At 45.3% G+C, this 26,407-nt stretch overlaps 1 protein-coding gene across 1 annotated transcript; it reads right to left on the bottom strand.

The window, feature by feature from the left end:
- Nucleotides 1-1,257: 1,257 nt before the first annotated feature.
- LOC103018721 (ubiquitin-conjugating enzyme E2 D3) lies at nt 1,258-1,942 on the bottom strand. Its single transcript, XM_057539644.1, has one exon. It carries the CDS (start codon nt 1,758-1,760, stop codon nt 1,317-1,319), a length of 444 nt encoding a protein of 147 aa, XP_057395627.1. The 5' UTR covers nt 1,761-1,942; the 3' UTR covers nt 1,258-1,316.
- Between the last annotated feature and the right edge of the window lie 24,465 nt (nt 1,943-26,407).

Below are 26,407 nucleotides of genomic sequence, written 5' to 3'. Positions count from 1 at the left end.
TCTTTCTTTCCTCAAGATTCTGGGTAGAACTTGCAGTACACTATTGAGTCATGGTGATGAAGGCCAGCTTCCTGGCCTTGTTCCTGATTTCAGGAGTAAATCTTTCAGTCTTTAACGTTGAGCATGATGTTTGCTGTGGCTTTTGGTACTACTCTTTTCCATATTGAACAAATTTCCTTTCATTCCTGCTTTCTTGAGTGTTTTTCATGAAATAACACTGGATTTTCATTGTAGATGTTTTGCATTAATGGATAGGATTATGTGTTTTTCCTTCACACCATTATTGTGGTTGAATACATTGCTTACTTTTGATATGTTGAGCAACCTGAAATTTCTGGTGTAGAGATACTTGCTTATGGCATTATCCATTTAAAGTTCTGTTGGTTTCATGTTGCTAGTATTTTGTGATAGATTTTTACATTCATGTTTATAAGTTATACTGGGGTAGTTTTCTTGTTTTTTTCCTTTCTTTTTAAAATCTTTTTTTTTTTTTTTTTTGGTTTATGCAACTTTATTGAAGAAAAATAAATCAATTACTAGCAGAGCTATTAGTTGATCACTCATCCATTGACAACTTGCATCATTTATTCAGTGCTATATTAAACAGTGTATTGGAAGATAGATTAACTAATAGCTCCAAGCCTCCTAACAATTTAAATGAAAATTACAAAATGTTTGAGACCCTATTTTGGAATACAAAGGGTGTTTGACTTCCAATTTCCATTCTCTGTAGAACAAGAACAGGTCATTCCTTTATTGACATGCATAAAATACATCACATTTTCTGTTCTGCTGATGCTATAAATTCAATACCAATTCTCCAGCCACATCAGTTATGAGCATAAAGTATATCATGTAACCTCAAATCTCTAACAGTGGAAGGCTTAAACAAGAATGGATGCTGCTAGAATAATGCTGCTTCCTTTGATGTGACAACTCAGCATCCATCTCCCTCCCCCTCTGATGATTCTTCAGCATGTTAGAGCAGTGAGGAATGGTTTTAGTCTCATAACCAAGTTAGAGTGAAGACATTGGCCACATAATACACATGCTCCATTTTTTAAAAAATTCTGAATCTTGGGCAACTGTTCTCTTGTAACTACTTTACAGTTTCTAAAAGCAGTTATTGTCCAAAGCTGGAAGAGCTTAAGTCTTCTCAGATGAGCATGTGAATGAATGGAGGGAGGTAAACAAAAAATAAAATTAAAAAAGATGAGGTCTGATAGGGGAGCAGCCGGATAAGAAAATCAAAAAAGGAACAGTAATTTAAAGTTTATTCCAGCTATAATGCAGGTTATTCTGACTTTAAGGTAGCATCACATGGCATACTTCTGAGTCCATTCCCGAGATATTCTGTTGTACTTATCTCTGTCTGTTTTATAGATCCGTGCAATCTCTGGCACTAGGGGGTCATCTGGGTTTGGATCACATAGCAGTGAACAAATGGATAAAAGAACTTTAGAAATAGTTAAAGCAGGAGACCACTGTGATCTTAGAATATCGAGACAAATGCTGCCATTACTGTTAATATTTGGATGATAAATTCTTGTTGTAAATGCAACCTTAGGTGGTTTGAAGGGGTAGTCTGTAGGAAAATGAATTGTCAAAAAGAATACACCGCCTTGATATGGGCTGTCATTAGGTCCCATAATTGTGGCTTGCCAATGAAACATATCATCCCCAACTGGACCTGCAGAACATTGTGCTGGAGGGTCACGGGCCAAATCACTAAGTTCCTTATTAATCCGTTTCAGCGCCATAGTCTGTGCTTTTCGTCTGGCTCTTCACTATCTCGGTGTGTGTTCAAAGTTCCGGCCAAAACTCTTGATTATCCCGGCGGCTGGGAAGGATTGTCTCTTGGTCTCACACCGGCTCTGCCAGACACAGGCGCAGAGGGGCCGGGGCCTCCCTCAAGCTGCGGCCTCGGCCTCCTCCCCGCGCGGCAGCTCTAAAATCTTTTTTAAAATAGTGGTTTTATTTCATTTTAATTATTTATTTATTTTGGCCCCATCCCATGGCTTGTGGGATCTTAGTTCCCCAGTCAGGGATCGAACCCGAGCCCTTGGCAGTGAAAGCACAGAGTCCTAACCACTGGGCCACCAGAGAATTCCCCAGTTTTCTTTTCCAAGATGTATCTGTATAATCTGACTAGACTTGGCTTGGTGTAAGTGGTTTGGAGGGTTAGCATCAGGGCTGGGGCTGGTGTGAGGGTTGGGGCTGTGTATGGTTTATGGTTGCTGTTATGGTTTAAGTTTTATGGTTAATGAGTTATTTATGGGTATGGTTAATGAATCTACTTTATGGTTTGGTTATGGTTATGGTTTTGCTTATTGGTTAAGGTTTATGGTTGTGGTCTCAGGGTGTTAGGGTTCTGTGTTAGAGTGGGTGTTAGGGTATGGGTTAGAATTGGGGTACAGGTAGGCTACGGGTAGAGCATGGGTTAGGGTAAGGTACAGGTTTAGGGTACGGGTTAGGCTAAGGTTAGGTCGGGGCTTAGGGTCAGGATCAGAGTTTAGGGTTAGGGTCCATGTCAGGATTAGCGTCAAGGTTGAGCGAGGCCATTGTTTTCTGCTCCTCCAGTGCTGGATTCTCATTGATAGATGAATGAAATGTCTGCTCTGGTCACCCAGTGTTTCCAATTGAGCTCAGCCTTAGTCAAGGGTTCTTAGGGCCTCAGAGGTCATGCAGGGTTTCCCTCCACCCTCCCTCCTGGGAAGGGTGATGCAGGCCCCACTCTGTCTGGGCAGCCCCAGGTCCAGCATGGCCCTGACATGCAGGATACTAAGTAGACGTGACGTAAGACTTGGTGCATCAGTCTGCCAGCCCCCAGGTGCTGCCTTTTTTTTTTCCTTAATTAATTAATTAATTAATTAATTAATTAATTAATTTTTGGCTGTGTTGGGTCTGCATTGCTGCACGGAGGCTTTCTCTAGTAGCGGCGAGTGGGGGCTTCTCATTGCGGTGGCTTCTCTTGTTGCAGAGTACAGGCTCTAAGCGCGTGGGCTTCAGCAGTTGTGGCTCGCGGGTTCTAGAGCGCAGGCTCAGTAGTTGTGGTGCACGGGCTTAGTTGCTCCACAGCATGTGGGATCTTCCCGGACCAGGGCTCGAACCCGTGTCCCCTGCATTAGCAGGCAGATTCTCAACCACTGCGCCACCAGGGAAGCCCCTTGAATAGTTTTGTATTTAAAATTTGTCTGTGGGGACAATGCAGGGGACACGGGCCCGAGCCCTGGTCCGGGAAGATCCCACATGCCACAGAGCAACCAAACCTGCGCGGCACAGCTACTGAAGCCTGCGCGCCTAGAGCCCGTGCTCCGCAACATGAGAAGCCACGGCAATGAGGAGCCCGTGCACCACAACGAAGAGTAGCCCCGCTCGACGCAACTAGAGAAAGCCCATATGCAGCAACGAAGACCCAACGCAGCCAAAAATGAATTAGAAACTAAAATAAAATGTGCCTCTGAATAACTTTGAGTGAATTTGGTATAAGTTGTAAAGTTTGCATCTACATTCACTTCATTCCAAATGGTTTCCAATTACTTGTTCCTTAACTACTTTTCGAAAACTTTTGGGATAGAGACTCCATTTTAGTTTGAATTTCCAGTTTCATGGATGCAGCAGTCCTGTCAGTAGGGCTCGCTGCCTCCAGGGACCTGTGAGGGAGGCGCGGCCTGCACTTCCTGCACTGACCACAGGGTGGCGCCGAGTTCGCCTCTCTGCCCCACAGCGCATGCTCGTTCCCTGCGAACTGGATTGTGAGGGCAGCTGAGAGGAGTTGAGCCTGGTCAGGCGCGGGGGCGGGGGCCTTCGGGTAGGACGCCCGGCTCCGCGTCTCTGCTGAGAGGAGCTCGGTCTCCCGTCTCCTTAGGACTCGCTGGGGTTTCGGCTTCAGGACAAAGTGGGGCTGCGTCCACGCTGACTAGGGAACTAGGTTTCCTGAGGACCCAGGTGATGCCTGAGGAAAAGGTGAAGAGACGGTGAGGAAAAGTGGGGAGAAGCTTCCTGTGGGCGACTGACCGTTGAGGGGGTCCGTCTTCGTGTGAGCGAGGGAGGGCTTGGCGTGGGAAGCTGGGTGTTTGGTCAGGTTTGTGTGCAGGGTAGCCAGCGTGAGTTATGGGGCGTCCGGTTTTCCCAGCACCATTTATCGTGGGGAGTGTCGTGCTCCTTGGTGTGTCCTTGGTCCCTGTGTCCTAAATTCACCGAGCCCGTCCGTGTGGGTTGAATTCTGGTCTCTCTGTCCTGTTCCTCTGGTCCCTGTGCCCGTTTTGAGCCAGTTCCACACTGTTTTGGTGACTGTAGCTTCTCAGCAGAGTGTGACGTCAGGGAGGGAGTTGCCTCCAGCCCGTTCTCTTTTTTCAGGGTTTCTTTGGCTATTTGGGGTCCTTTGTGGTTCCCCACAGATATTAGGAGGATTTGCTCTGTTTTGGGGGAAAATACCATGGAATTTTGGGAGGGATTGCATTCACTGTGTCCCCTGCTTTGGGTAGCATGGATGTTTTAACACTATTAATTGTTCCATTCCGTGAGAACAGGATATCTTTCCATTGATTGGTGTGTTTTTCAGTGTCTTCATCAATGTCTTCAAGTTTTCAGTGTGCAGGTCTTTCACCTCCTTGGTTGACTTTATTCCCAGGTATTTTGTTCTTTTTGATGCAGTTGTAAATAGGGTTGCTTTCTTTCTCTTTCTGATGGTTCATTATTAGTGCTGAGAAATGCAACTGATTTCTGTGTATTGATTTTGCAACTTTACTGAATTTATTTATTAGTTCTAATAGTTTTTTTGTGGAATGAAGTGGAAAATTGGAATTCAAAAATCCCACTGTTTCTACCATATCCAGGTCGTCCACAACACGGAGGACAGCGGCTCCTAGTATAACCTTCCCACAGTGCCTCTACATGACATGTGGACTTTGGGTGAACTGGATCTGGGTAAGGCTTGGCTTCTATATGGAAGTTTGATGTTTTCTCTGCTTTTCTGGCATGCTGTTGACATACATGATGTTTTGAAAAGGAATTGACTCTCCAGTAATTTCAAACATACAACTTTACATACATAAAAACAAGTCTCGTACCTTGATTAAATATACTCCTCAATATTGATGTTGACATTATTAAAAATGGAATTGTTCTCATAAATTCTTTTTCAGATTATTTTTTGCCAGCGTATGCATATAAGATAGATTTTCATGAATTGATATTTTATTCTGTAACTTGGATTAATTAGTTGATTAGCTCAAATAATTTCTTTGCTGATTATAGGTAGTTTTATATATAAGATGATGTGACCTATGTTCTGTGAAGAGACAGGGTTTTAATTTTTCCATTCACCCATGGATGCCTTTTCTTTCTTTCCTCAAGATTCTGGGTAGAACTTGCAGTACACTATTGAGTCATGGTGATGAAGGCCAGCTTCCTGGCCTTGTTCCTGATTTCAGGAGTAAATCTTTCAGTCTTTAACGTTGAGCATGATGTTTGCTGTGGCTTTTGGTACTACTCTTTTCCATATTGAACAAATTTCCTTTCATTCCTGCTTTCTTGAGTGTTTTTCATGAAATAACACTGGATTTTCATTGTAGATGTTTTGCATTAATGGATAGGATTATGTGTTTTTCCTTCACACCATTATTGTGGTTGAATACATTGCTTACTTTTGATATGTTGAGCAACCTGAAATTTCTGGTGTAGAGATACTTGCTTATGGCATTATCCATTTAAAGTTCTGTTGGTTTCATGTTGCTAGTATTTTGTGATAGATTTTTACATTCATGTTTATAAGTTATACTGGGGTAGTTTTCTTGTTTTTTTCCTTTCTTTTTAAAATCTTTTTTAAAATAGTGGTTTTATTTCATTTTAATTATTTATTTATTTTGGCCCCATCCCATGGCTTGTGGGATCTTAGTTCCCCAGTCAGGGATCGAACCCGAGCCCTTGGCAGTGAAAGCACAGAGTCCTAACCACTGGGCCACCAGAGAATTCCCCAGTTTTCTTTTCCAAGATGTATCTGTATAATCTGACTAGACTTGGCTTGGTGTAAGTGGTTTGGAGGGTTAGCATCAGGGCTGGGGCTGGTGTGAGGGTTGGGGCTGTGTATGGTTTATGGTTGCTGTTATGGTTTAAGTTTTATGGTTAATGAGTTATTTATGGGTATGGTTAATGAATCTACTTTATGGTTTGGTTATGGTTATGGTTTTGCTTATTGGTTAAGGTTTATGGTTGTGGTCTCAGGGTGTTAGGGTTCTGTGTTAGAGTGGGTGTTAGGGTATGGGTTAGAATTGGGGTACAGGTAGGCTACGGGTAGAGCATGGGTTAGGGTAAGGTACAGGTTTAGGGTACGGGTTAGGCTAAGGTTAGGTCGGGGCTTAGGGTCAGGATCAGAGTTTAGGGTTAGGGTCCATGTCAGGATTAGCGTCAAGGTTGAGCGAGGCCATTGTTTTCTGCTCCTCCAGTGCTGGATTCTCATTGATAGATGAATGAAATGTCTGCTCTGGTCACCCAGTGTTTCCAATTGAGCTCAGCCTTAGTCAAGGGTTCTTAGGGCCTCAGAGGTCATGCAGGGTTTCCCTCCACCCTCCCTCCTGGGAAGGGTGATGCAGGCCCCACTCTGTCTGGGCAGCCCCAGGTCCAGCATGGCCCTGACATGCAGGATACTAAGTAGACGTGACGTAAGACTTGGTGCATCAGTCTGCCAGCCCCCAGGTGCTGCCTTTTTTTTTTCCTTAATTAATTAATTAATTAATTAATTAATTAATTTTTGGCTGTGTTGGGTCTGCATTGCTGCACGGAGGCTTTCTCTAGTAGCGGCGAGTGGGGGCTTCTCATTGCGGTGGCTTCTCTTGTTGCAGAGTACAGGCTCTAAGCGCGTGGGCTTCAGCAGTTGTGGCTCGCGGGTTCTAGAGCGCAGGCTCAGTAGTTGTGGTGCACGGGCTTAGTTGCTCCACAGCATGTGGGATCTTCCCGGACCAGGGCTCGAACCCGTGTCCCCTGCATTAGCAGGCAGATTCTCAACCACTGCGCCACCAGGGAAGCCCCTTGAATAGTTTTGTATTTAAAATTTGTCTGTGGGGACAATGCAGGGGACACGGGCCCGAGCCCTGGTCCGGGAAGATCCCACATGCCACAGAGCAACCAAACCTGCGCGGCACAGCTACTGAAGCCTGCGCGCCTAGAGCCCGTGCTCCGCAACATGAGAAGCCACGGCAATGAGGAGCCCGTGCACCACAACGAAGAGTAGCCCCGCTCGACGCAACTAGAGAAAGCCCATATGCAGCAACGAAGACCCAACGCAGCCAAAAATGAATTAGAAACTAAAATAAAATGTGCCTCTGAATAACTTTGAGTGAATTTGGTATAAGTTGTAAAGTTTGCATCTACATTCACTTCATTCCAAATGGTTTCCAATTACTTGTTCCTTAACTACTTTTCGAAAACTTTTGGGATAGAGACTCCATTTTAGTTTGAATTTCCAGTTTCATGGATGCAGCAGTCCTGTCAGTAGGGCTCGCTGCCTCCAGGGACCTGTGAGGGAGGCGCGGCCTGCACTTCCTGCACTGACCACAGGGTGGCGCCGAGTTCGCCTCTCTGCCCCACAGCGCATGCTCGTTCCCTGCGAACTGGATTGTGAGGGCAGCTGAGAGGAGTTGAGCCTGGTCAGGCGCGGGGGCGGGGGCCTTCGGGTAGGACGCCCGGCTCCGCGTCTCTGCTGAGAGGAGCTCGGTCTCCCGTCTCCTTAGGACTCGCTGGGGTTTCGGCTTCAGGACAAAGTGGGGCTGCGTCCACGCTGACTAGGGAACTAGGTTTCCTGAGGACCCAGGTGATGCCTGAGGAAAAGGTGAAGAGACGGTGAGGAAAAGTGGGGAGAAGCTTCCTGTGGGCGACTGACCGTTGAGGGGGTCCGTCTTCGTGTGAGCGAGGGAGGGCTTGGCGTGGGAAGCTGGGTGTTTGGTCAGGTTTGTGTGCAGGGTAGCCAGCGTGAGTTATGGGGCGTCCGGTTTTCCCAGCACCATTTATCGTGGGGAGTGTCGTGCTCCTTGGTGTGTCCTTGGTCCCTGTGTCCTAAATTCACCGAGCCCGTCCGTGTGGGTTGAATTCTGGTCTCTCTGTCCTGTTCCTCTGGTCCCTGTGCCCGTTTTGAGCCAGTTCCACACTGTTTTGGTGACTGTAGCTTCTCAGCAGAGTGTGACGTCAGGGAGGGAGTTGCCTCCAGCCCGTTCTCTTTTTTCAGGGTTTCTTTGGCTATTTGGGGTCCTTTGTGGTTCCCCACAGATATTAGGAGGATTTGCTCTGTTTTGGGGGAAAATACCATGGAATTTTGGGAGGGATTGCATTCACTGTGTCCCCTGCTTTGGGTAGCATGGATGTTTTAACACTATTAATTGTTCCATTCCGTGAGAACAGGATATCTTTCCATTGATTGGTGTGTTTTTCAGTGTCTTCATCAATGTCTTCAAGTTTTCAGTGTGCAGGTCTTTCACCTCCTTGGTTGACTTTATTCCCAGGTATTTTGTTCTTTTTGATGCAGTTGTAAATAGGGTTGCTTTCTTTCTCTTTCTGATGGTTCATTATTAGTGCTGAGAAATGCAACTGATTTCTGTGTATTGATTTTGCAACTTTACTGAATTTATTTATTAGTTCTAATAGTTTTTTTGTGGAATGAAGTGGAAAATTGGAATTCAAAAATCCCACTGTTTCTACCATATCCAGGTCGTCCACAACACGGAGGACAGCGGCTCCTAGTATAACCTTCCCACAGTGCCTCTACATGACATGTGGACTTTGGGTGAACTGGATCTGGGTAAGGCTTGGCTTCTATATGGAAGTTTGATGTTTTCTCTGCTTTTCTGGCATGCTGTTGACATACATGATGTTTTGAAAAGGAATTGACTCTCCAGTAATTTCAAACATACAACTTTACATACATAAAAACAAGTCTCGTACCTTGATTAAATATACTCCTCAATATTGATGTTGACATTATTAAAAATGGAATTGTTCTCATAAATTCTTTTTCAGATTATTTTTTGCCAGCGTATGCATATAAGATAGATTTTCATGAATTGATATTTTATTCTGTAACTTGGATTAATTAGTTGATTAGCTCAAATAATTTCTTTGCTGATTATAGGTAGTTTTATATATAAGATGATGTGACCTATGTTCTGTGAAGAGACAGGGTTTTAATTTTTCCATTCACCCATGGATGCCTTTTCTTTCTTTCCTCAAGATTCTGGGTAGAACTTGCAGTACACTATTGAGTCATGGTGATGAAGGCCAGCTTCCTGGCCTTGTTCCTGATTTCAGGAGTAAATCTTTCAGTCTTTAACGTTGAGCATGATGTTTGCTGTGGCTTTTGGTACTACTCTTTTCCATATTGAACAAATTTCCTTTCATTCCTGCTTTCTTGAGTGTTTTTCATGAAATAACACTGGATTTTCATTGTAGATGTTTTGCATTAATGGATAGGATTATGTGTTTTTCCTTCACACCATTATTGTGGTTGAATACATTGCTTACTTTTGATATGTTGAGCAACCTGAAATTTCTGGTGTAGAGATACTTGCTTATGGCATTATCCATTTAAAGTTCTGTTGGTTTCATGTTGCTAGTATTTTGTGATAGATTTTTACATTCATGTTTATAAGTTATACTGGGGTAGTTTTCTTGTTTTTTTCCTTTCTTTTTAAAATCTTTTTTAAAATAGTGGTTTTATTTCATTTTAATTATTTATTTATTTTGGCCCCATCCCATGGCTTGTGGGATCTTAGTTCCCCAGTCAGGGATCGAACCCGAGCCCTTGGCAGTGAAAGCACAGAGTCCTAACCACTGGGCCACCAGAGAATTCCCCAGTTTTCTTTTCCAAGATGTATCTGTATAATCTGACTAGACTTGGCTTGGTGTAAGTGGTTTGGAGGGTTAGCATCAGGGCTGGGGCTGGTGTGAGGGTTGGGGCTGTGTATGGTTTATGGTTGCTGTTATGGTTTAAGTTTTATGGTTAATGAGTTATTTATGGGTATGGTTAATGAATCTACTTTATGGTTTGGTTATGGTTATGGTTTTGCTTATTGGTTAAGGTTTATGGTTTTGGTCTCAGGGTGTTAGGGTTCTGTGTTAGAGTGGGTGTTAGGGTATGGGTTAGAATTGGGGTACAGGTAGGCTACGGGTAGAGCATGGGTTAGGGTAAGGTACAGGTTTAGGGTACGGGTTAGGCTAAGGTTAGGTCGGGGCTTAGGGTCAGGATCAGAGTTTAGGGTTAGGGTCCATGTCAGGATTAGCGTCAAGGTTGAGCGAGGCCATTGTTTTCTGCTCCTCCAGTGCTGGATTCTCATTGATAGATGAATGAAATGTCTGCTCTGGTCACCCAGTGTTTCCAATTGAGCTCAGCCTTAGTCAAGGGTTCTTAGGGCCTCAGAGGTCATGCAGGGTTTCCCTCCACCCTCCCTCCTGGGAAGGGTGATGCAGGCCCCACTCTGTCTGGGCAGCCCCAGGTCCAGCATGGCCCTGACATGCAGGATACTAAGTAGACGTGATGTAAGACTTGGTGCATCAGTCTGCCAGCCCCCAGGCGCTGCCTTTTTTTTTTTCTTAATTAATTAATTAATTAATTAATTAATTTTTGGCTGTGTTGGGTCTGCATTGCTGCACGGAGGCTTTCTCTAGTTGCGGCGAGTGGGGGCTTCTCATTGCGGTGGCTTCTCTTGTTGCAGAGTACAGGCTCTAAGCGCGTGGGCTTCAGCAGTTGTGGCTCGCGGGTTCTAGAGCGCAGGCTCAGTAGTTGTGGTGCACGGGCTTAGTTGCTCCACAGCATGTGGGATCTTCCCGGACCAGGGCTCGAACCCGTGTCCCCTGCATTAGCAGGCAGATTCTCAACCACTGCGCCACCAGGGAAGCCCCTTGAATAGTTTTGTATTTAAAATTTGTCTGTGGGGACAATGCAGGGGACACGGGCCCGAGCCCTGGTCCGGGAAGATCCCAAATGCCACAGAGCAACCAAACCTGCGCGGCACAGCTACTGAAGCCTGCGCGCCTAGAGCCCGTGCTCCGCAACATGAGAAGCCACGGCAATGAGGAGCCCGTGCACCACAACGAAGAGTAGCCCCGCTCGACGCAACTAGAGAAAGCCCATATGCAGCAACGAAGACCCAACGCAGCCAAAAATGAATTAGAAACTAAAATAAAATGTGCCTCTGAATAACTTTGAGTGAATTTGGTATAAGTTGTAAAGTTTGCATCTACATTCACTTCATTCCAAATGGTTTCCAATTACTTGTTCCTTAACTACTTTTCGAAAACTTTTGGGATAGAGACTCCATTTTAGTTTGAATTTCCAGTTTCATGGATGCAGCAGTCCTGTCAGTAGGGCTCGCTGCCTCCAGGGACCTGTGAGGGAGGCGCGGCCTGCACTTCCTGCACTGACCACAGGGTGGCGCCGAGTTCGCCTCTCTGCCCCACAGCGCATGCTCGTTCCCTGCGAACTGGATTGTGAGGGCAGCTGAGAGGAGTTGAGCCTCGTCAGGCGCGGGGGCGGGGGCCTTCGGGTAGGACGCCCGGCTCCGCGTCTCTGCTGAGAGGAGCTCGGTCTCCCGTCTCCTTAGGACTCGCTGGGGTTTCGGCTTCAGGACAAAGTGGGGCTGCGTCCACGCTGACTAGGGAACTAGGTTTCCTGAGGACCCAGGTGATGCCTGAGGAAAAGGTGAAGAGACGGTGAGGAAAAGTGGGGAGAAGCTTCCTGTGGGCGACTGACCGTTGAGGGGGTCCGTCTTCGTGTGAGCGAGGGAGGGCTTGGCGTGGGAAGCTGGGTGTTTGGTCAGGTTTGTGTGCAGGGTAGCCAGCGTGAGTTATGGGGCGTCCGGTTTTCCCAGCACCATTTATCGTGGGGAGTGTCGTGCTCCTTGGTGTGTCCTTGGTCCCTGTGTCCTAAATTCACCGAGCCCGTCCGTGTGGGTTGAATTCTGGTCTCTCTGTCCTGTTCCTCTGGTCCCTGTGCCCGTTTTGAGCCAGTTCCACACTGTTTTGGTGACTGTAGCTTCTCAGCAGAGTGTGACGTCAGGGAGGGAGTTGCCTCCAGCCCGTTCTCTTTTTTCAGGGTTTCTTTGGCTATTTGGGGTCCTTTGTGGTTCCCCACAGATATTAGGAGGATTTGCTCTGTTTTGGGGGAAAATACCATCTAATTTTGGGAGGGATTGCATTCACTGTGTCCCCTGCTTTGGGTAGCATGGATGTTTTAACACTATTAATTGTTCCATTCCGTGAGAACAGGATATCTTTCCATTGATTGGTGTGTTTTTCAGTGTCTTCATCAATGTCTTCAAGTTTTCAGTGTGCAGGTCTTTCACCTCCTTGGTTGACTTTATTCCCAGGTATTTTGTTCTTTTTGATGCAGTTGTAAATAGGGTTGCTTTCTTTCTCTTTCTGATGGTTCATTATTAGTGCTGAGAAATGCAACTGATTTCTGTGTATTGATTTTGCAACTTTACTGAATTTATTTATTAGTTCTAATAGTTTTTTTGTGGAATGAAGTGGAAAATTGGAATTCAAAAATCCCACTGTTTCTACCATATCCAGGTCGTCCACAACACGGAGGACAGCGGCTCCTAGTATAACCTTCCCACAGTGCCTCTACATGACATGTGGACTTTGGGTGAACTGGATCTGGGTAAGGCTTGGCTTCTATATGGAAGTTTGATGTTTTCTCTGCTTTTCTGGCATGCTGTTGACATACATGATGTTTTGAAAAGGAATTGACTCTCCAGTAATTTCAAACATACAACTTTACATACATAAAAACAAGTCTCGTACCTTGATTAAATATACTCCTCAATATTGATGTTGACATTATTAAAAATGGAATTGTTCTCATAAATTCTTTTTCAGATGATTTTTTGCCAGCGTATGCATATAAGATAGATTTTCATGAATTGATATTTTGTTCTGTAACTTGGATTAATTAGTTGATTAGCTCAAATAATTTCTTTGCTGATTATAGGTAGTTTTATATATAAGATGATGTGACCTATGTTCTGTGAAGAGACAGGGTTTTAATTTTTCCATTCACCCATGGATGCCTTTTCTTTCTTTCCTCAAGATTCTGGGTAGAACTTGCAGTACACTATTGAGTCATGGTGATGAAGGCCAGCTTCCTGGCCTTGTTCCTGATTTCAGGAGTAAATCTTTCAGTCTTTAACGTTGAGCATGATGTTTGCTGTGGCTTTTGGTACTACTCTTTTCCATATTGAACAAATTTCCTTTCATTCCTGCTTTCTTGAGTGTTTTTCATGAAATAACACTGGATTTTCATTGTAGATGTTTTGCATTAATGGATAGGATTATGTGTTTTTCCTTCACACCATTATTGTGGTTGAATACATTGCTTACTTTTGATATGTTGAGCAACCTGAAATTTCTGGTGTAGAGATACTTGCTTATGGCATTATCCATTTAAAGTTCTGTTGGTTTCATGTTGCTAGTATTTTGTGATAGATTTTTACATTCATATTTATAAGTTATACTGGGGTAGTTTTCTTGTTTTTTTCCTTTCTTTTTAAAATCTTTTTTAAAATAGTGGTTTTATTTCATTTTAATTATTTATTTATTTTGGCCCCATCCCATGGCTTGTGGGATCTTAGTTCCCCAGTCAGGGATCGAACCCGAGCCCTTGGCAGTGAAAGCACAGAGTCCTAACCACTGGGCCACCAGAGAATTCCCCAGTTTTCTTTTCCAAGATGTATCTGTATAATCTGACTAGACTTGGCTTGGTGTAAGTGGTTTGGAGGGTTAGCATCAGGGCTGGGGCTGGTGTGAGGGTTGGGGCTGTGTATGGTTTATGGTTGCTGTTATGGTTTAAGTTTTATGGTTAATGAGTTATTTATGGGTATGGTTAATGAATCTACTTTATGGTTTGGTTATGGTTATGGTTTTGCTTATTGGTTAAGGTTTATGGTTTTGGTCTCAGGGTGTTAGGGTTCTGTGTTAGAGTGGGTGTTAGGGTATGGGTTAGAATTGGGGTACAGGTAGGCTACGGGTAGAGCATGGGTTAGGGTAAGGTACAGGTTTAGGGTACGGGTTAGGCTAAGGTTAGGTCAGGGCTTAGGGTCAGGATCAGAGTTTAGGGTTAGGGTCCATGTCAGGATTAGCGTCAAGGTTGAGCGAGGCCATTGTTTTCTGCTCCTCCAGTGCTGGATTCTCATTGATAGATGAATGAAATGTCTGCTCTGGTCACCCAGTGTTTCCAATTGAGCTCAGCCTTAGTCAAGTGTTCTTAGGGCCTCAGAGGTCATGCAGGGTTTCCCTCCACCCTCCCTCCTGGGAAGGGTGATGCAGGCCCCACTCTGTCTGGGCAGCCCCAGGTCCAGCATGGCCCTGACATGCAGGATACTAAGTAGACGTGACGTAAGACTTGGTGCATCAGTCTGCCAGCCCCCAGGTGCTGCCTTTTTTTTTCCTTAATTAATTAATTAATTAATTAATTAATTAATTTTTGGCTGTGTTGGGTCTGCATTGCTGCACGGAGGCTTTCTCTAGTTGCGGCGAGTGGGGGCTTCTCATTGCGGTGGCTTCTCTTGTTGCAGAGTACAGGCTCTAAGCGCGTGGGCTTCAGCAGTTGTGGCTCGCGGGTTCTAGAGCGCAGGCTCAGTAGTTGTGGTGCACGGGCTTAGTTGCTCCACAGCATGTGGGATCTTCCCGGACCAGGGCTCGAACCCGTGTCCCCTGCATTAGCAGGCAGATTCTCAACCACTGCGCCACCAGGGAAGCCCCTTGAATAGTTTTGTATTTAAAATTTGTCTGTGGGGACAATGCAGGGGACACGGGCCCGAGCCCTGGTCCGGGAAGATCCCACATGCCACAGAGCAACCAAACCTGCGCGGCACAGCTACTGAAGCCTGCGCGCCTAGAGCCCGTGCTCCGCAACATGAGAAGCCACGGCAATGAGGAGCCCGTGCACCACAACGAAGAGTAGCCCCGCTCGACGCAACTAGAGAAAGCCCATATGCAGCAACGAAGACCCAACGCAGCCAAAAATGAATTAGAAACTAAAATAAAATGTGCCTCTGAATAACTTTGAGTGAATTTGGTATAAGTTGTAAAGTTTGCATCTACATTCACTTCATTCCAAATGGTTTCCAATTACTTGTTCCTTAACTACTTTTCGAAAACTTTTGGGATAGAGACTCCATTTTAGTTTGAATTTCCAGTTTCATGGATGCAGCAGTCCTGTCAGTAGGGCTCGCTGCCTCCAGGGACCTGTGAGGGAGGCGCGGCCTGCACTTCCTGCACTGACCACAGGGTGGCGCCGAGTTCGCCTCTCTGCCCCACAGCGCATGCTCGTTCCCTGCGAACTGGATTGTGAGGGCAGCTGAGAGGAGTTGAGCCTGGTCAGGCGCGGGGGCGGGGGCCTTCGGGTAGGACGCCCGGCTCCGCGTCTCTGCTGAGAGGAGCTCGGTCTCCCGTCTCCTTAGGACTCGCTGGGGTTTCGGCTTCAGGACAAAGTGGGGCTGCGTCCACGCTGACTAGGGAACTAGGTTTCCTGAGGACCCAGGTGATGCCTGAGGAAAAGGTGAAGAGACGGTGAGGAAAAGTGGGGAGAAGCTTCCTGTGGGCGACTGACCGTTGAGGGGGTCCGTCTTCGTGTGAGCGAGGGAGGGCTTGGCGTGGGAAGCTGGGTGTTTGGTCAGGTTTGTGTGCAGGGTAGCCAGCGTGAGTTATGGGGCGTCCGGTTTTCCCAGCACCATTTATCGTGGGGAGTGTCGTGCTCCTTGGTGTGTCCTTGGTCCCTGTGTCCTAAATTCACCGAGCCCGTCCGTGTGGGTTGAATTCTGGTCTCTCTGTCCTGTTCCTCTGGTCCCTGTGCCCGTTTTGAGCCAGTTCCACACTGTTTTGGTGACTGTAGCTTCTCAGCAGAGTGTGACGTCAGGGAGGGAGTTGCCTCCAGCCCGTTCTCTTTTTTCAGGGTTTCTTTGGCTATTTGGGGTCCTTTGTGGTTCCCCACAGATATTAGGAGGATTTGCTCTGTTTTGGGGGAAAATACCATGGAATTTTGGGAGGGATTGCATTCAGTGTGTCCACTGCTTTGGGTAGCATGGATGTTTTAACACTATTAATTGTTCCATTCCGTGAGAACAGGATATCTTTCCATTGATTGGTGTGTTTTTCAGTGTCTTCATCAATGTCTTCAAGTTTTCAGTGTGCAGGTCTTTCACCTCCTTGGTTGACTTTATTCCCAGGTATTTTGTTCTTTTTGATGCAGTTGTAAATAGGGTTGCTTTCTTTCTCTTTCTGATGGTTCATTATTAGTGCTGAGAAATGCAACTGATTTCTGTGTATTGATTTTGCAACTTTACTGAATTTATTTATTAGTTCTAATAGTTTTTTTGTGGAATGAAGTGGAAAATTGGAATTCAAAAATCCCACTGTTTCTACCATATCCAGGTCGTCCACAACACGGAGGACAGCGGCTCCTAGTATAACCTTCCCACAGTGCCTCTACATGACATGTGGACTTTGGGTGAACTGGATCTGGGTAAGGCTTGGCTTCTATATGGAAGTTTGATGTTTTCTCTGCTTTTCTGGCATGCTGTTGACATACATGATGTTTTGAAAAGGAATTGACTCTCCAGTAATTTCAAACATACAACTTTACATACATAAAAACAAGTCTCGTACCTTGATTAAATATACTCCTCAATATTGATGTTGACATTATTAAAAATGGAATTGTTCTCATAAATTCTTTTTCAGATTATTTTTTGCCAGCGTATGCATATAAGATAGATTTTCATGAATTGATATTTTGTTCTGTAACTTGGATTAATTAGTTGATTAGCTCAAATAATTTCTTTGCTGATTATAGGTAGTTTTATATATAAGATGATGTGACCTATGTTCTGTGAAGAGACAGGGTTTTAATTTTTCCATTCACCCATGGATGCCTTTTCTTTCTTTCCTCAAGATTCTGGGTAGAACTTGCAGTACACTATTGAGTCATGGTGATGAAGGCCAGCTTCCTGGCCTTGTTCCTGATTTCAGGAGTAAATCTTTCAGTCTTTAACGTTGAGCATGATGTTTGCTGTGGCTTTTGGTACTACTCTTTTCCATATTGAACAAATTTCCTTTCATTCCTGCTTTCTTGAGTGTTTTTCATGAAATAACACTGGATTTTCATTGTAGATGTTTTGCATTAATGGATAGGATTATGTGTTTTTCCTTCACACCATTATTGTGGTTGAATACATTGCTTACTTTTGATATGTTGAGCAACCTGAAATTTCTGGTGTAGAGATACTTGCTTATGGCATTATCCATTTAAAGTTCTGTTGGTTTCATGTTGCTAGTATTTTGTGATAGATTTTTACATTCATATTTATAAGTTATACTGGGGTAGTTTTCTTGTTTTTTTCCTTTCTTTTTAAAATCTTTTTTAAAATAGTGGTTTTATTTCATTTTAATTATTTATTTATTTTGGCCCCATCCCATGGCTTGTGGGATCTTAGTTCCCCAGTCAGGGATCGAACCCGAGCCCTTGGCAGTGAAAGCACAGAGTCCTAACCACTGGGCCACCAGAGAATTCCCCAGTTTTCTTTTCCAAGATGTATCTGTATAATCTGACTAGACTTGGCTTGGTGTAAGTGGTTTGGAGGGTTAGCATCAGGGCTGGGGCTGGTGTGAGGGTTGGGGCTGTGTATGGTTTATGGTTGCTGTTATGGTTTAAGTTTTATGGTTAATGAGTTATTTATGGGTATGGTTAATGAATCTACTTTATGGTTTGGTTATGGTTATGGTTTTGCTTATTGGTTAAGGTTTATGGTTGTGGTCTCAGGGTGTTAGGGTTCTGTGTTAGAGTGGGTGTTAGGGTATGGGTTAGAATTGGGGTACAGGTAGGCTACGGGTAGAGCATGGGTTAGGGTAAGGTACAGGTTTAGGGTACGGGTTAGGCTAAGGTTAGGTCAGGGCTTAGGGTCAGGATCAGAGTTTAGGGTTAGGGTCCATGTCAGGATTAGCGTCAAGGTTGAGCGAGGCCATTGTTTTCTGCTCCTCCAGTGCTGGATTCTCATTGATAGATGAATGAAATGTCTGCTCTGGTCACCCAGTGTTTCCAATTGAGCTCAGCCTTAGTCAAGGGTTCTTAGGGCCTCAGAGGTCATGCAGGGTTTCCCTCCACCCTCCCTCCTGGGAAGGGTGATGCAGGCCCCACTCTGTCTGGGCAGCCCCAGGTCCAGCATGGCCCTGACATGCAGGATACTAAGTAGACGTGACGTAAGACTTGGTGCATCAGTCTGCCAGCCCCCAGGTGCTGCCTTTTTTTTTTCCTTAATTAATTAATTAATTAATTAATTAATTAATTTTTGGCTGTGTTGGGTCTGCATTGCTGCACGGAGGCTTTCTCTAGTTGCGGCGAGTGGGGGCTTCTCATTGCGGTGGCTTCTCTTGTTGCAGAGTACAGGCTCTAAGCGCGTGGGCTTCAGCAGTTGTGGCTCGCGGGTTCTAGAGCGCAGGCTCAGTAGTTGTGGTGCACGGGCTTAGTTGCTCCACAGCATGTGGGATCTTCCCGGACCAGGGCTCGAACCCGTGTCCCCTGCATTAGCAGGCAGATTCTCAACCACTGCGCCACCAGGGAAGCCCCTTGAATAGTTTTGTATTTAAAATTTGTCTGTGGGGACAATGCAGGGGACACGGGCCCGAGCCCTGGTCCGGGAAGATCCCACATGCCACAGAGCAACCAAACCTGCGCGGCACAGCTACTGAAGCCTGCGCGCCTAGAGCCCGTGCTCCGCAACATGAGAAGCCACGGCAGTGAGGAGCCCGTGCACCACAACGAAGAGTAGCCCCGCTCGACGCAACTAGAGAAAGCCCATATGCAGCAACGAAGACCCAACGCAGCCAAAAATGAATTAGAAACTAAAATAAAATGTGCCTCTGAATAACTTTGAGTGAATTTGGTATAAGTTGTAAAGTTTGCATCTACATTCACTTCATTCCAAATGGTTTCCAATTACTTGTTCCTTAACTACTTTTCGAAAACTTTTGGGATAGAGACTCCATTTTAGTTTGAATTTCCAGTTTCATGGATGCAGCAGTCCTGTCAGTAGGGCTCGCTGCCTCCAGGGACCTGTGAGGGAGGCGCGGCCTGCCCTTCCTGCACTGACCACAGGGTGGCGCCGAGTTCGCCTCTCTGCCCCACAGTGCATGCTCGTTCCCTGCGAACTGGATTGTGAGGGCAGCTGAGAGGAGTTGAGCCTCGTCAGGCGCGGGGGCGGGGGCCTTCGGGTAGGACGCCCGGCTCCGCGTCTCTGCTGAGAGGAGCTCGGTCTCCCGTCTCCTTAGGACTCGCTGGGGTTTCGGCTTCAGGACAAAGTGGGGCTGCGTCCACGCTGACTAGGGAACTAGGTTTCCTGAGGACCCAGGTGATGCCTGAGGAAAAGGTGAAGAGACGGTGAGGAAAAGTGGGGAGAAGCTTCCTGTGGGCGACTGACCGTTGAGGGGGTCCGTCTTCGTGTGAGCGAGGGAGGGCTTGGCGTGGGAAGCTGGGTGTTTGGTCAGGTTTGTGTGCAGGGTAGCCAGCGTGAGTTATGGGGCGTCCGGTTTTCCCAGCACCATTTATCGTGGGGAGTGTCGTGCTCCTTGGTGTGTCCTTGGTCCCTGTGTCCTAAATTCACCGAGCCCGTCCGTGTGGGTTGAATTCTGGTCTCTCTGTCCTGTTCCTCTGGTCCCTGTGCCCGTTTTGAGCCAGTTCCACACTGTTTTGGTGACTGTAGCTTCTCAGCAGAGTGTGACGTCAGGGAGGGAGTTGCCTCCAGCCCGTTCTCTTTTTTCAGGGTTTCTTTGGCTATTTGGGGTCCTTTGTGGTTCCCCACAGATATTAGGAGGATTTGCTCTGTTTTGGGGGAAAATACCATGGAATTTTGGGAGGGATTGCATTCACTGTGTCCCCTGCTTTGGGTAGCATGGATGTTTTAACACTATTAATTGTTCCATTCCGTGAGAACAGGATATCTTTCCATTGATTGGTGTGTTTTTCAGTGTCTTCATCAATGTCTTCAAGTTTTCAGTGTGCAGGTCTTTCACCTCCTTGGTTGACTTTATTCCCAGGTAGTTTGTTCTTTTTGATGCAGTTGTAAATAGGGTTGCTTTCTTTCTCTTTCTGATGGTTCATTATTAGTGCTGAGAAATGCAACTGATTTCTGTGTATTGATTTTGCAACTTTACTGAATTTATTTATTAGTTCTAATAGTTTTTTTGTGGAATGAAGTGGAAAATTGGAATTCAAAAATCCCACTGTTTCTACCATATCCAGGTCGTCCACAACACGGAGGACAGCGGCTCCTAGTATAACCTTCCCACAGTGCCTCTACATGACATGTGGACTTTGGGTGAACTGGATCTGGGTAAGGCTTGGCTTCTATATGGAAGTTTGATGTTTTCTCTGCTTTTCTGGCATGCTGTTGACATACATGATGTTTTGAAAAGGAATTGACTCTCCAGTAATTTCAAACATACAACTTTACATACATAAAAACAAGTCTCGTACCTTGATTAAATATACTCCTCAATATTGATGTTGACATTATTAAAAATGGAATTGTTCTCATAAATTCTTTTTCAGATTATTTTTTGCCAGCGTATGCATATAAGATAGATTTTCATGAATTGATATTTTGTTCTGTAACTTGGATTAATTAGTTGATTAGCTCAAATAATTTCTTTGCTGATTATAGGTAGTTTTATATATAAGATGATGTGACCTATGTTCTGTGAAGAGACAGGGTTTTAATTTTTCCATTCACCCATGGATGCCTTTTCTTTCTTTCCTCAAGATTCTGGGTAGAACTTGCAGTACACTATTGAGTCATGGTGATGAAGGCCAGCTTCCTGGCCTTGTTCCTGATTTCAGGAGTAAATCTTTCAGTCTTTAACGTTGAGCATGATGTTTGCTGTGGCTTTTGGTACTACTCTTTTCCATATTGAACAAATTTCCTTTCATTCCTGCTTTCTTGAGTGTTTTTCATGAAATAACACTGGATTTTCATTGTAGATGTTTTGCATTAATGGATAGGATTATGTGTTTTTCCTTCACACCATTATTGTGGTTGAATACATTGCTTACTTTTGATATGTTGAGCAACCTGAAATTTCTGGTGTAGAGATACTTGCTTATGGCATTATCCATTTAAAGTTCTGTTGGTTTCATGTTGCTAGTATTTTGTGATAGATTTTTACATTCATGTTTATAAGTTATACTGGGGTAGTTTTCTTGTTTTTTTCCTTTCTTTTTAAAATCTTTTTTAAAATAGTGGTTTTATTTCATTTTAATTATTTATTTATTTTGGCCCCATCCCATGGCTTGTGGGATCTTAGTTCCCCAGTCAGGGATCGAACCCGAGCCCTTGGCAGTGAAAGCACAGAGTCCTAACCACTGGGCCACCAGAGAATTCCCCAGTTTTCTTTTCCAAGATGTATCTGTATAATCTGACTAGACTTGGCTTGGTGTAAGTGGTTTGGAGGGTTAGCATCAGGGCTGGGGCTGGTGTGAGGGTTGGGGCTGTGTATGGTTTATGGTTGCTGTTATGGTTTAAGTTTTATGGTTAATGAGTTATTTATGGGTATGGTTAATGAATCTACTTTATGGTTTGGTTATGGTTATGGTTTTGCTTATTGGTTAAGGTTTATGGTTGTGGTCTCAGGGTGTTAGGGTTCTGTGTTAGAGTGGGTGTTAGGGTATGGGTTAGAATTGGGGTACAGGTAGGCTACGGGTAGAGCATGGGTTAGGGTAAGGTACAGGTTTAGGGTACGGGTTAGGCTAAGGTTAGGTCGGGGCTTAGGGTCAGGATCAGAGTTTAGGGTTAGGGTCCATGTCAGGATTAGCGTCAAGGTTGAGCGAGGCCATTGTTTTCTGCTCCTCCAGTGCTGGATTCTCATTGATAGATGAATGAAATGTCTGCTCTGGTCACCCAGTGTTTCCAATTGAGCTCAGCCTTAGTCAAGGGTTCTTAGGGCCTCAGAGGTCATGCAGGGTTTCCCTCCACCCTCCCTCCTGGGAAGGGTGATGCAGGCCCCACTCTGTCTGGGCAGCCCCAGGTCCAGCATGGCCCTGACATGCAGGATACTAAGTAGACGTGATGTAAGACTTGGTGCATCAGTCTGCCAGCCCCCAGGTGCTGCCTTTTTTTTTCCTTAATTAATTAATTAATTAATTAATTAATTAATTTTTGGCTGTGTTGGGTCTGCATTGCTGCACGGAGGCTTTCTCTAGTTGCGGCGAGTGGGGGCTTCTCATTGCGGTGGCTTCTCTTGTTGCAGAGCACAGGCTCTAAGCGCGTGGGCTTCAGCAGTTGTGGCTCGCGGGTTCTAGAGCGCAGGCTCAGTAGTTGTGGTGCACGGGCTTAGTTGCTCCACAGCATGTGGGATCTTCCCGGACCAGGGCTCGAACCCGTGTCCCCTGCATTAGCAGGCAGATTCTCAACCACTGCGCCACCAGGGAAGCCCCTTGAATAGTTTTGTATTTAAAATTTGTCTGTGGGGACAATGCAGGGGACACGGGCCCGAGCCCTGGTCCGGGAAGATCCCACATGCCACAGAGCAACCAAACCTGCGCGGCACAGCTACTGAAGCCTGCGCGCCTAGAGCCCGTGCTCCGCAACATGAGAAGCCACGGCAGTGAGGAGCCCGTGCACCACAACGAAGAGTAGCCCCGCTCGACGCAACTAGAGAAAGCCCATATGCAGCAACGAAGACCCAACGCAGCCAAAAATGAATTAGAAACTAAAATAAAATTTGCCTCTGAATAACTTTGAGTGAATTTGGTATAAGTTGTAAAGTTTGCATCTACATTCACTTCATTCCAAATGGTTTCCAATTACTTGTTCCTTAACTACTTTTCGAAAACTTTTGGGATAGAGACTCCATTTTAGTTTGAATTTCCAGTTTCATGGATGCAGCAGTCCTGTCAGTAGGGCTCGCTGCCTCCAGGGACCTGTGAGGGAGGCGCGGCCTGCACTTCCTGCACTGACCACAGGGTGGCGCCGAGTTCGCCTCTCTGCCCCACAGTGCATGCTCGTTCCCTGCGAACTGGATTGTGAGGGCAGCTGAGAGGAGTTGAGCCTCGTCAGGCGCGGGGGCGGGGGCCTTCGGGTAGGACGCCCGGCTCCGCGTCTCTGCTGAGAGGAGCTCGGTCTCCCGTCTCCTTAGGACTCGCTGGGGTTTCGGCTTCAGGACAAAGTGGGGCTGCGTCCACGCTGACTAGGGAACTAGGTTTCCTGAGGACCCAGGTGATGCCTGAGGAAAAGGTGAAGAGACGGTGAGGAAAAGTGGGGAGAAGCTTCCTGTGGGCGACTGACCGTTGAGGGGGTCCGTCTTCGTGTGAGCGAGGGAGGGCTTGGCGTGGGAAGCTGGGCGTTTGGTCAGGTTTGTGTGCAGGGTAGCCAGCGTGAGTTATGGGGCGTCCGGTTTTCCCAGCACCATTTATCGTGGGGAGTGTCGTGCTCCTTGGTGTGTCCTTGGTCCCTGTGTCCTAAATTCACCGAGCCCGTCCGTGTGGGTTGAATTCTGGTCTCTCTGTCCTGTTCCTCTGGTCCCTGTGCCCGTTTTGAGCCAGTTCCACACTGTTTTGGTGACTGTAGCTTCTCAGCAGAGTGTGACGTCAGGGAGGGAGTTGCCTCCAGCCCGTTCTCTTTTTTCAGGGTTTCTTTGGCTATTTGGGGTCCTTTGTGGTTCCCCACAGATATTAGGAGGATTTGCTCTGTTTTGGGGGAAAATACCATGGAATTTTGGGAGGGATTGCATTCACTGTGTCCCCTGCTTTGGGTAGCATGGATGTTTTAACACTATTAATTGTTCCATTCCGTGAGAACAGGATATCTTTCCATTGATTGGTGTGTTTTTCAGTGTCTTCATCAATGTCTTCAAGTTTTCAGTGTGCAGGTCTTTCACCTCCTTGGTTGACTTTATTCCCAGGTATTTTGTTCTTTTTGATGCAGTTGTAAATAGGGTTGCTTTCTTTCTCTTTCTGATGGTTCATTATTAGTGCTGAGAAATGCAACTGATTTCTGTGTATTGATTTTGCAACTTTACTGAATTTATTTATTAGTTCTAATAGTTTTTTTGTGGAATGAAGTGGAAAATTGGAATTCAAAAATCCCACTGTTTCTACCATATCCAGGTCGTCCACAACACGGAGGACAGCGGCTCCTAGTATAACCTTCCCACAGTGCCTCTACATGACATGTGGACTTTGGGTGAACTGGATCTGGGTAAGGCTTGGCTTCTATATGGAAGTTTGATGTTTTCTCTGCTTTTCTGGCATGCTGTTGACATACATGATGTTTTGAAAAGGAATTGACTCTCCAGTAATTTCAAACATACAACTTTACATACATAAAAACAAGTCTCGTACCTTGATTAAATATACTCCTCAATATTGATGTTGACATTATTAAAAATGGAATTGTTCTCATAAATTCTTTTTCAGATTATTTTTTGCCAGCGTATGCATATAAGATAGATTTTCATGAATTGATATTTTGTTCTGTAACTTGGATTAATTAGTTGATTAGCTCAAATAATTTCTTTGCTGATTATAGGTAGTTTTATATATAAGATGATGTGACCTATGTTCTGTGAAGAGACAGGGTTTTAATTTTTCCATTCACCCATGGATGCCTTTTCTTTCTTTCCTCAAGATTCTGGGTAGAACTTGCAGTACACTATTGAGTCATGGTGATGAAGGCCAGCTTCCTGGCCTTGTTCCTGATTTCAGGAGTAAATCTTTCAGTCTTTAACGTTGAGCATGATGTTTGCTGTGGCTTTTGGTACTACTCTTTTCCATATTGAACAAATTTCCTTTCATTCCTGCTTTCTTGAGTGTTTTTCATGAAATAACACTGGATTTTCATTGTAGATGTTTTGCATTAATGGATAGGATTATGTGTTTTTCCTTCACACCATTATTGTGGTTGAATACATTGCTTACTTTTGATATGTTGAGCAACCTGAAATTTCTGGTGTAGAGATACTTGCTTATGGCATTATCCATTTAAAGTTCTGTTGGTTTCATGTTGCTAGTATTTTGTGATAGATTTTTACATTCATATTTATAAGTTATACTGGGGTAGTTTTCTTGTTTTTTTCCTTTCTTTTTAAAATCTTTTTTAAAATAGTGGTTTTATTTCATTTTAATTATTTATTTATTTTGGCCCCATCCCATGGCTTGTGGGATCTTAGTTCCCCAGTCAGGGATCGAACCCGAGCCCTTGGCAGTGAAAGCACAGAGTCCTAACCACTGGGCCACCAGAGAATTCCCCAGTTTTCTTTTCCAAGATGTATCTGTATAATCTGACTAGACTTGGCTTGGTGTAAGTGGTTTGGAGGGTTAGCATCAGGGCTGGGGCTGGTGTGAGGGTTGGGGCTGTGTATGGTTTATGGTTGCTGTTATGGTTTAAGTTTTATGGTTAATGAGTTATTTATGGGTATGGTTAATGAATCTACTTTATGGTTTGGTTATGGTTATGGTTTTGCTTATTGGTTAAGGTTTATGGTTTTGGTCTCAGGGTGTTAGGGTTCTGTGTTAGAGTGGGTGTTAGGGTATGGGTTAGAATTGGGGTACAGGTAGGCTACGGGTAGAGCATGGGTTAGGGTAAGGTACAGGTTTAGGGTACGGGTTAGGCTAAGGTTAGGTCAGGGCTTAGGGTCAGGATCAGAGTTTAGGGTTAGGGTCCATGTCAGGATTAGCGTCAAGGTTGAGCGAGGCCATTGTTTTCTGCTCCTCCAGTGCTGGATTCTCATTGATAGATGAATGAAATGTCTGCTCTGGTCACCCAGTGTTTCCAATTGAGCTCAGCCTTAGTCAAGTGTTCTTAGGGCCTCAGAGGTCATGCAGGGTTTCCCTCCACCCTCCCTCCTGGGAAGGGTGATGCAGGCCCCACTCTGTCTGGGCAGCCCCAGGTCCAGCATGGCCCTGACATGCAGGATACTAAGTAGACGTGACGTAAGACTTGGTGCATCAGTCTGCCAGCCCCCAGGTGCTGCCTTTTTTTTTCCTTAATTAATTAATTAATTAATTAATTAATTAATTAATTTTTGGCTGTGTTGGGTCTGCATTGCTGCACGGAGGCTTTCTCTAGTTGCGGCGAGTGGGGGCTTCTCATTGCGGTGGCTTCTCTTGTTGCAGAGTACAGGCTCTAAGCGCGTGGGCTTCAGCAGTTGTGGCTCGCGGGTTCTAGAGCGCAGGCTCAGTAGTTGTGGTGCACGGGCTTAGTTGCTCCACAGCATGTGGGATCTTCCCGGACCAGGGCTCGAACCCGTGTCCCCTGCATTAGCAGGCAGATTCTCAACCACTGCGCCACCAGGGAAGCCCCTTGAATAGTTTTGTATTTAAAATTTGTCTGTGGGGACAATGCAGGGGACACGGGCCCGAGCCCTGGTCCGG

The sequence above is a fragment of the Balaenoptera acutorostrata genome, unplaced genomic scaffold (assembly GCF_949987535.1).
Source record: "Balaenoptera acutorostrata unplaced genomic scaffold, mBalAcu1.1 scaffold_674, whole genome shotgun sequence".
NCBI lineage: Eukaryota > Metazoa > Chordata > Mammalia > Artiodactyla > Balaenopteridae > Balaenoptera > Balaenoptera acutorostrata.
The sequence above is the reverse complement of the archived record's forward strand: the minus strand, read 5'-3'. Positions and strand labels throughout refer to the sequence as shown.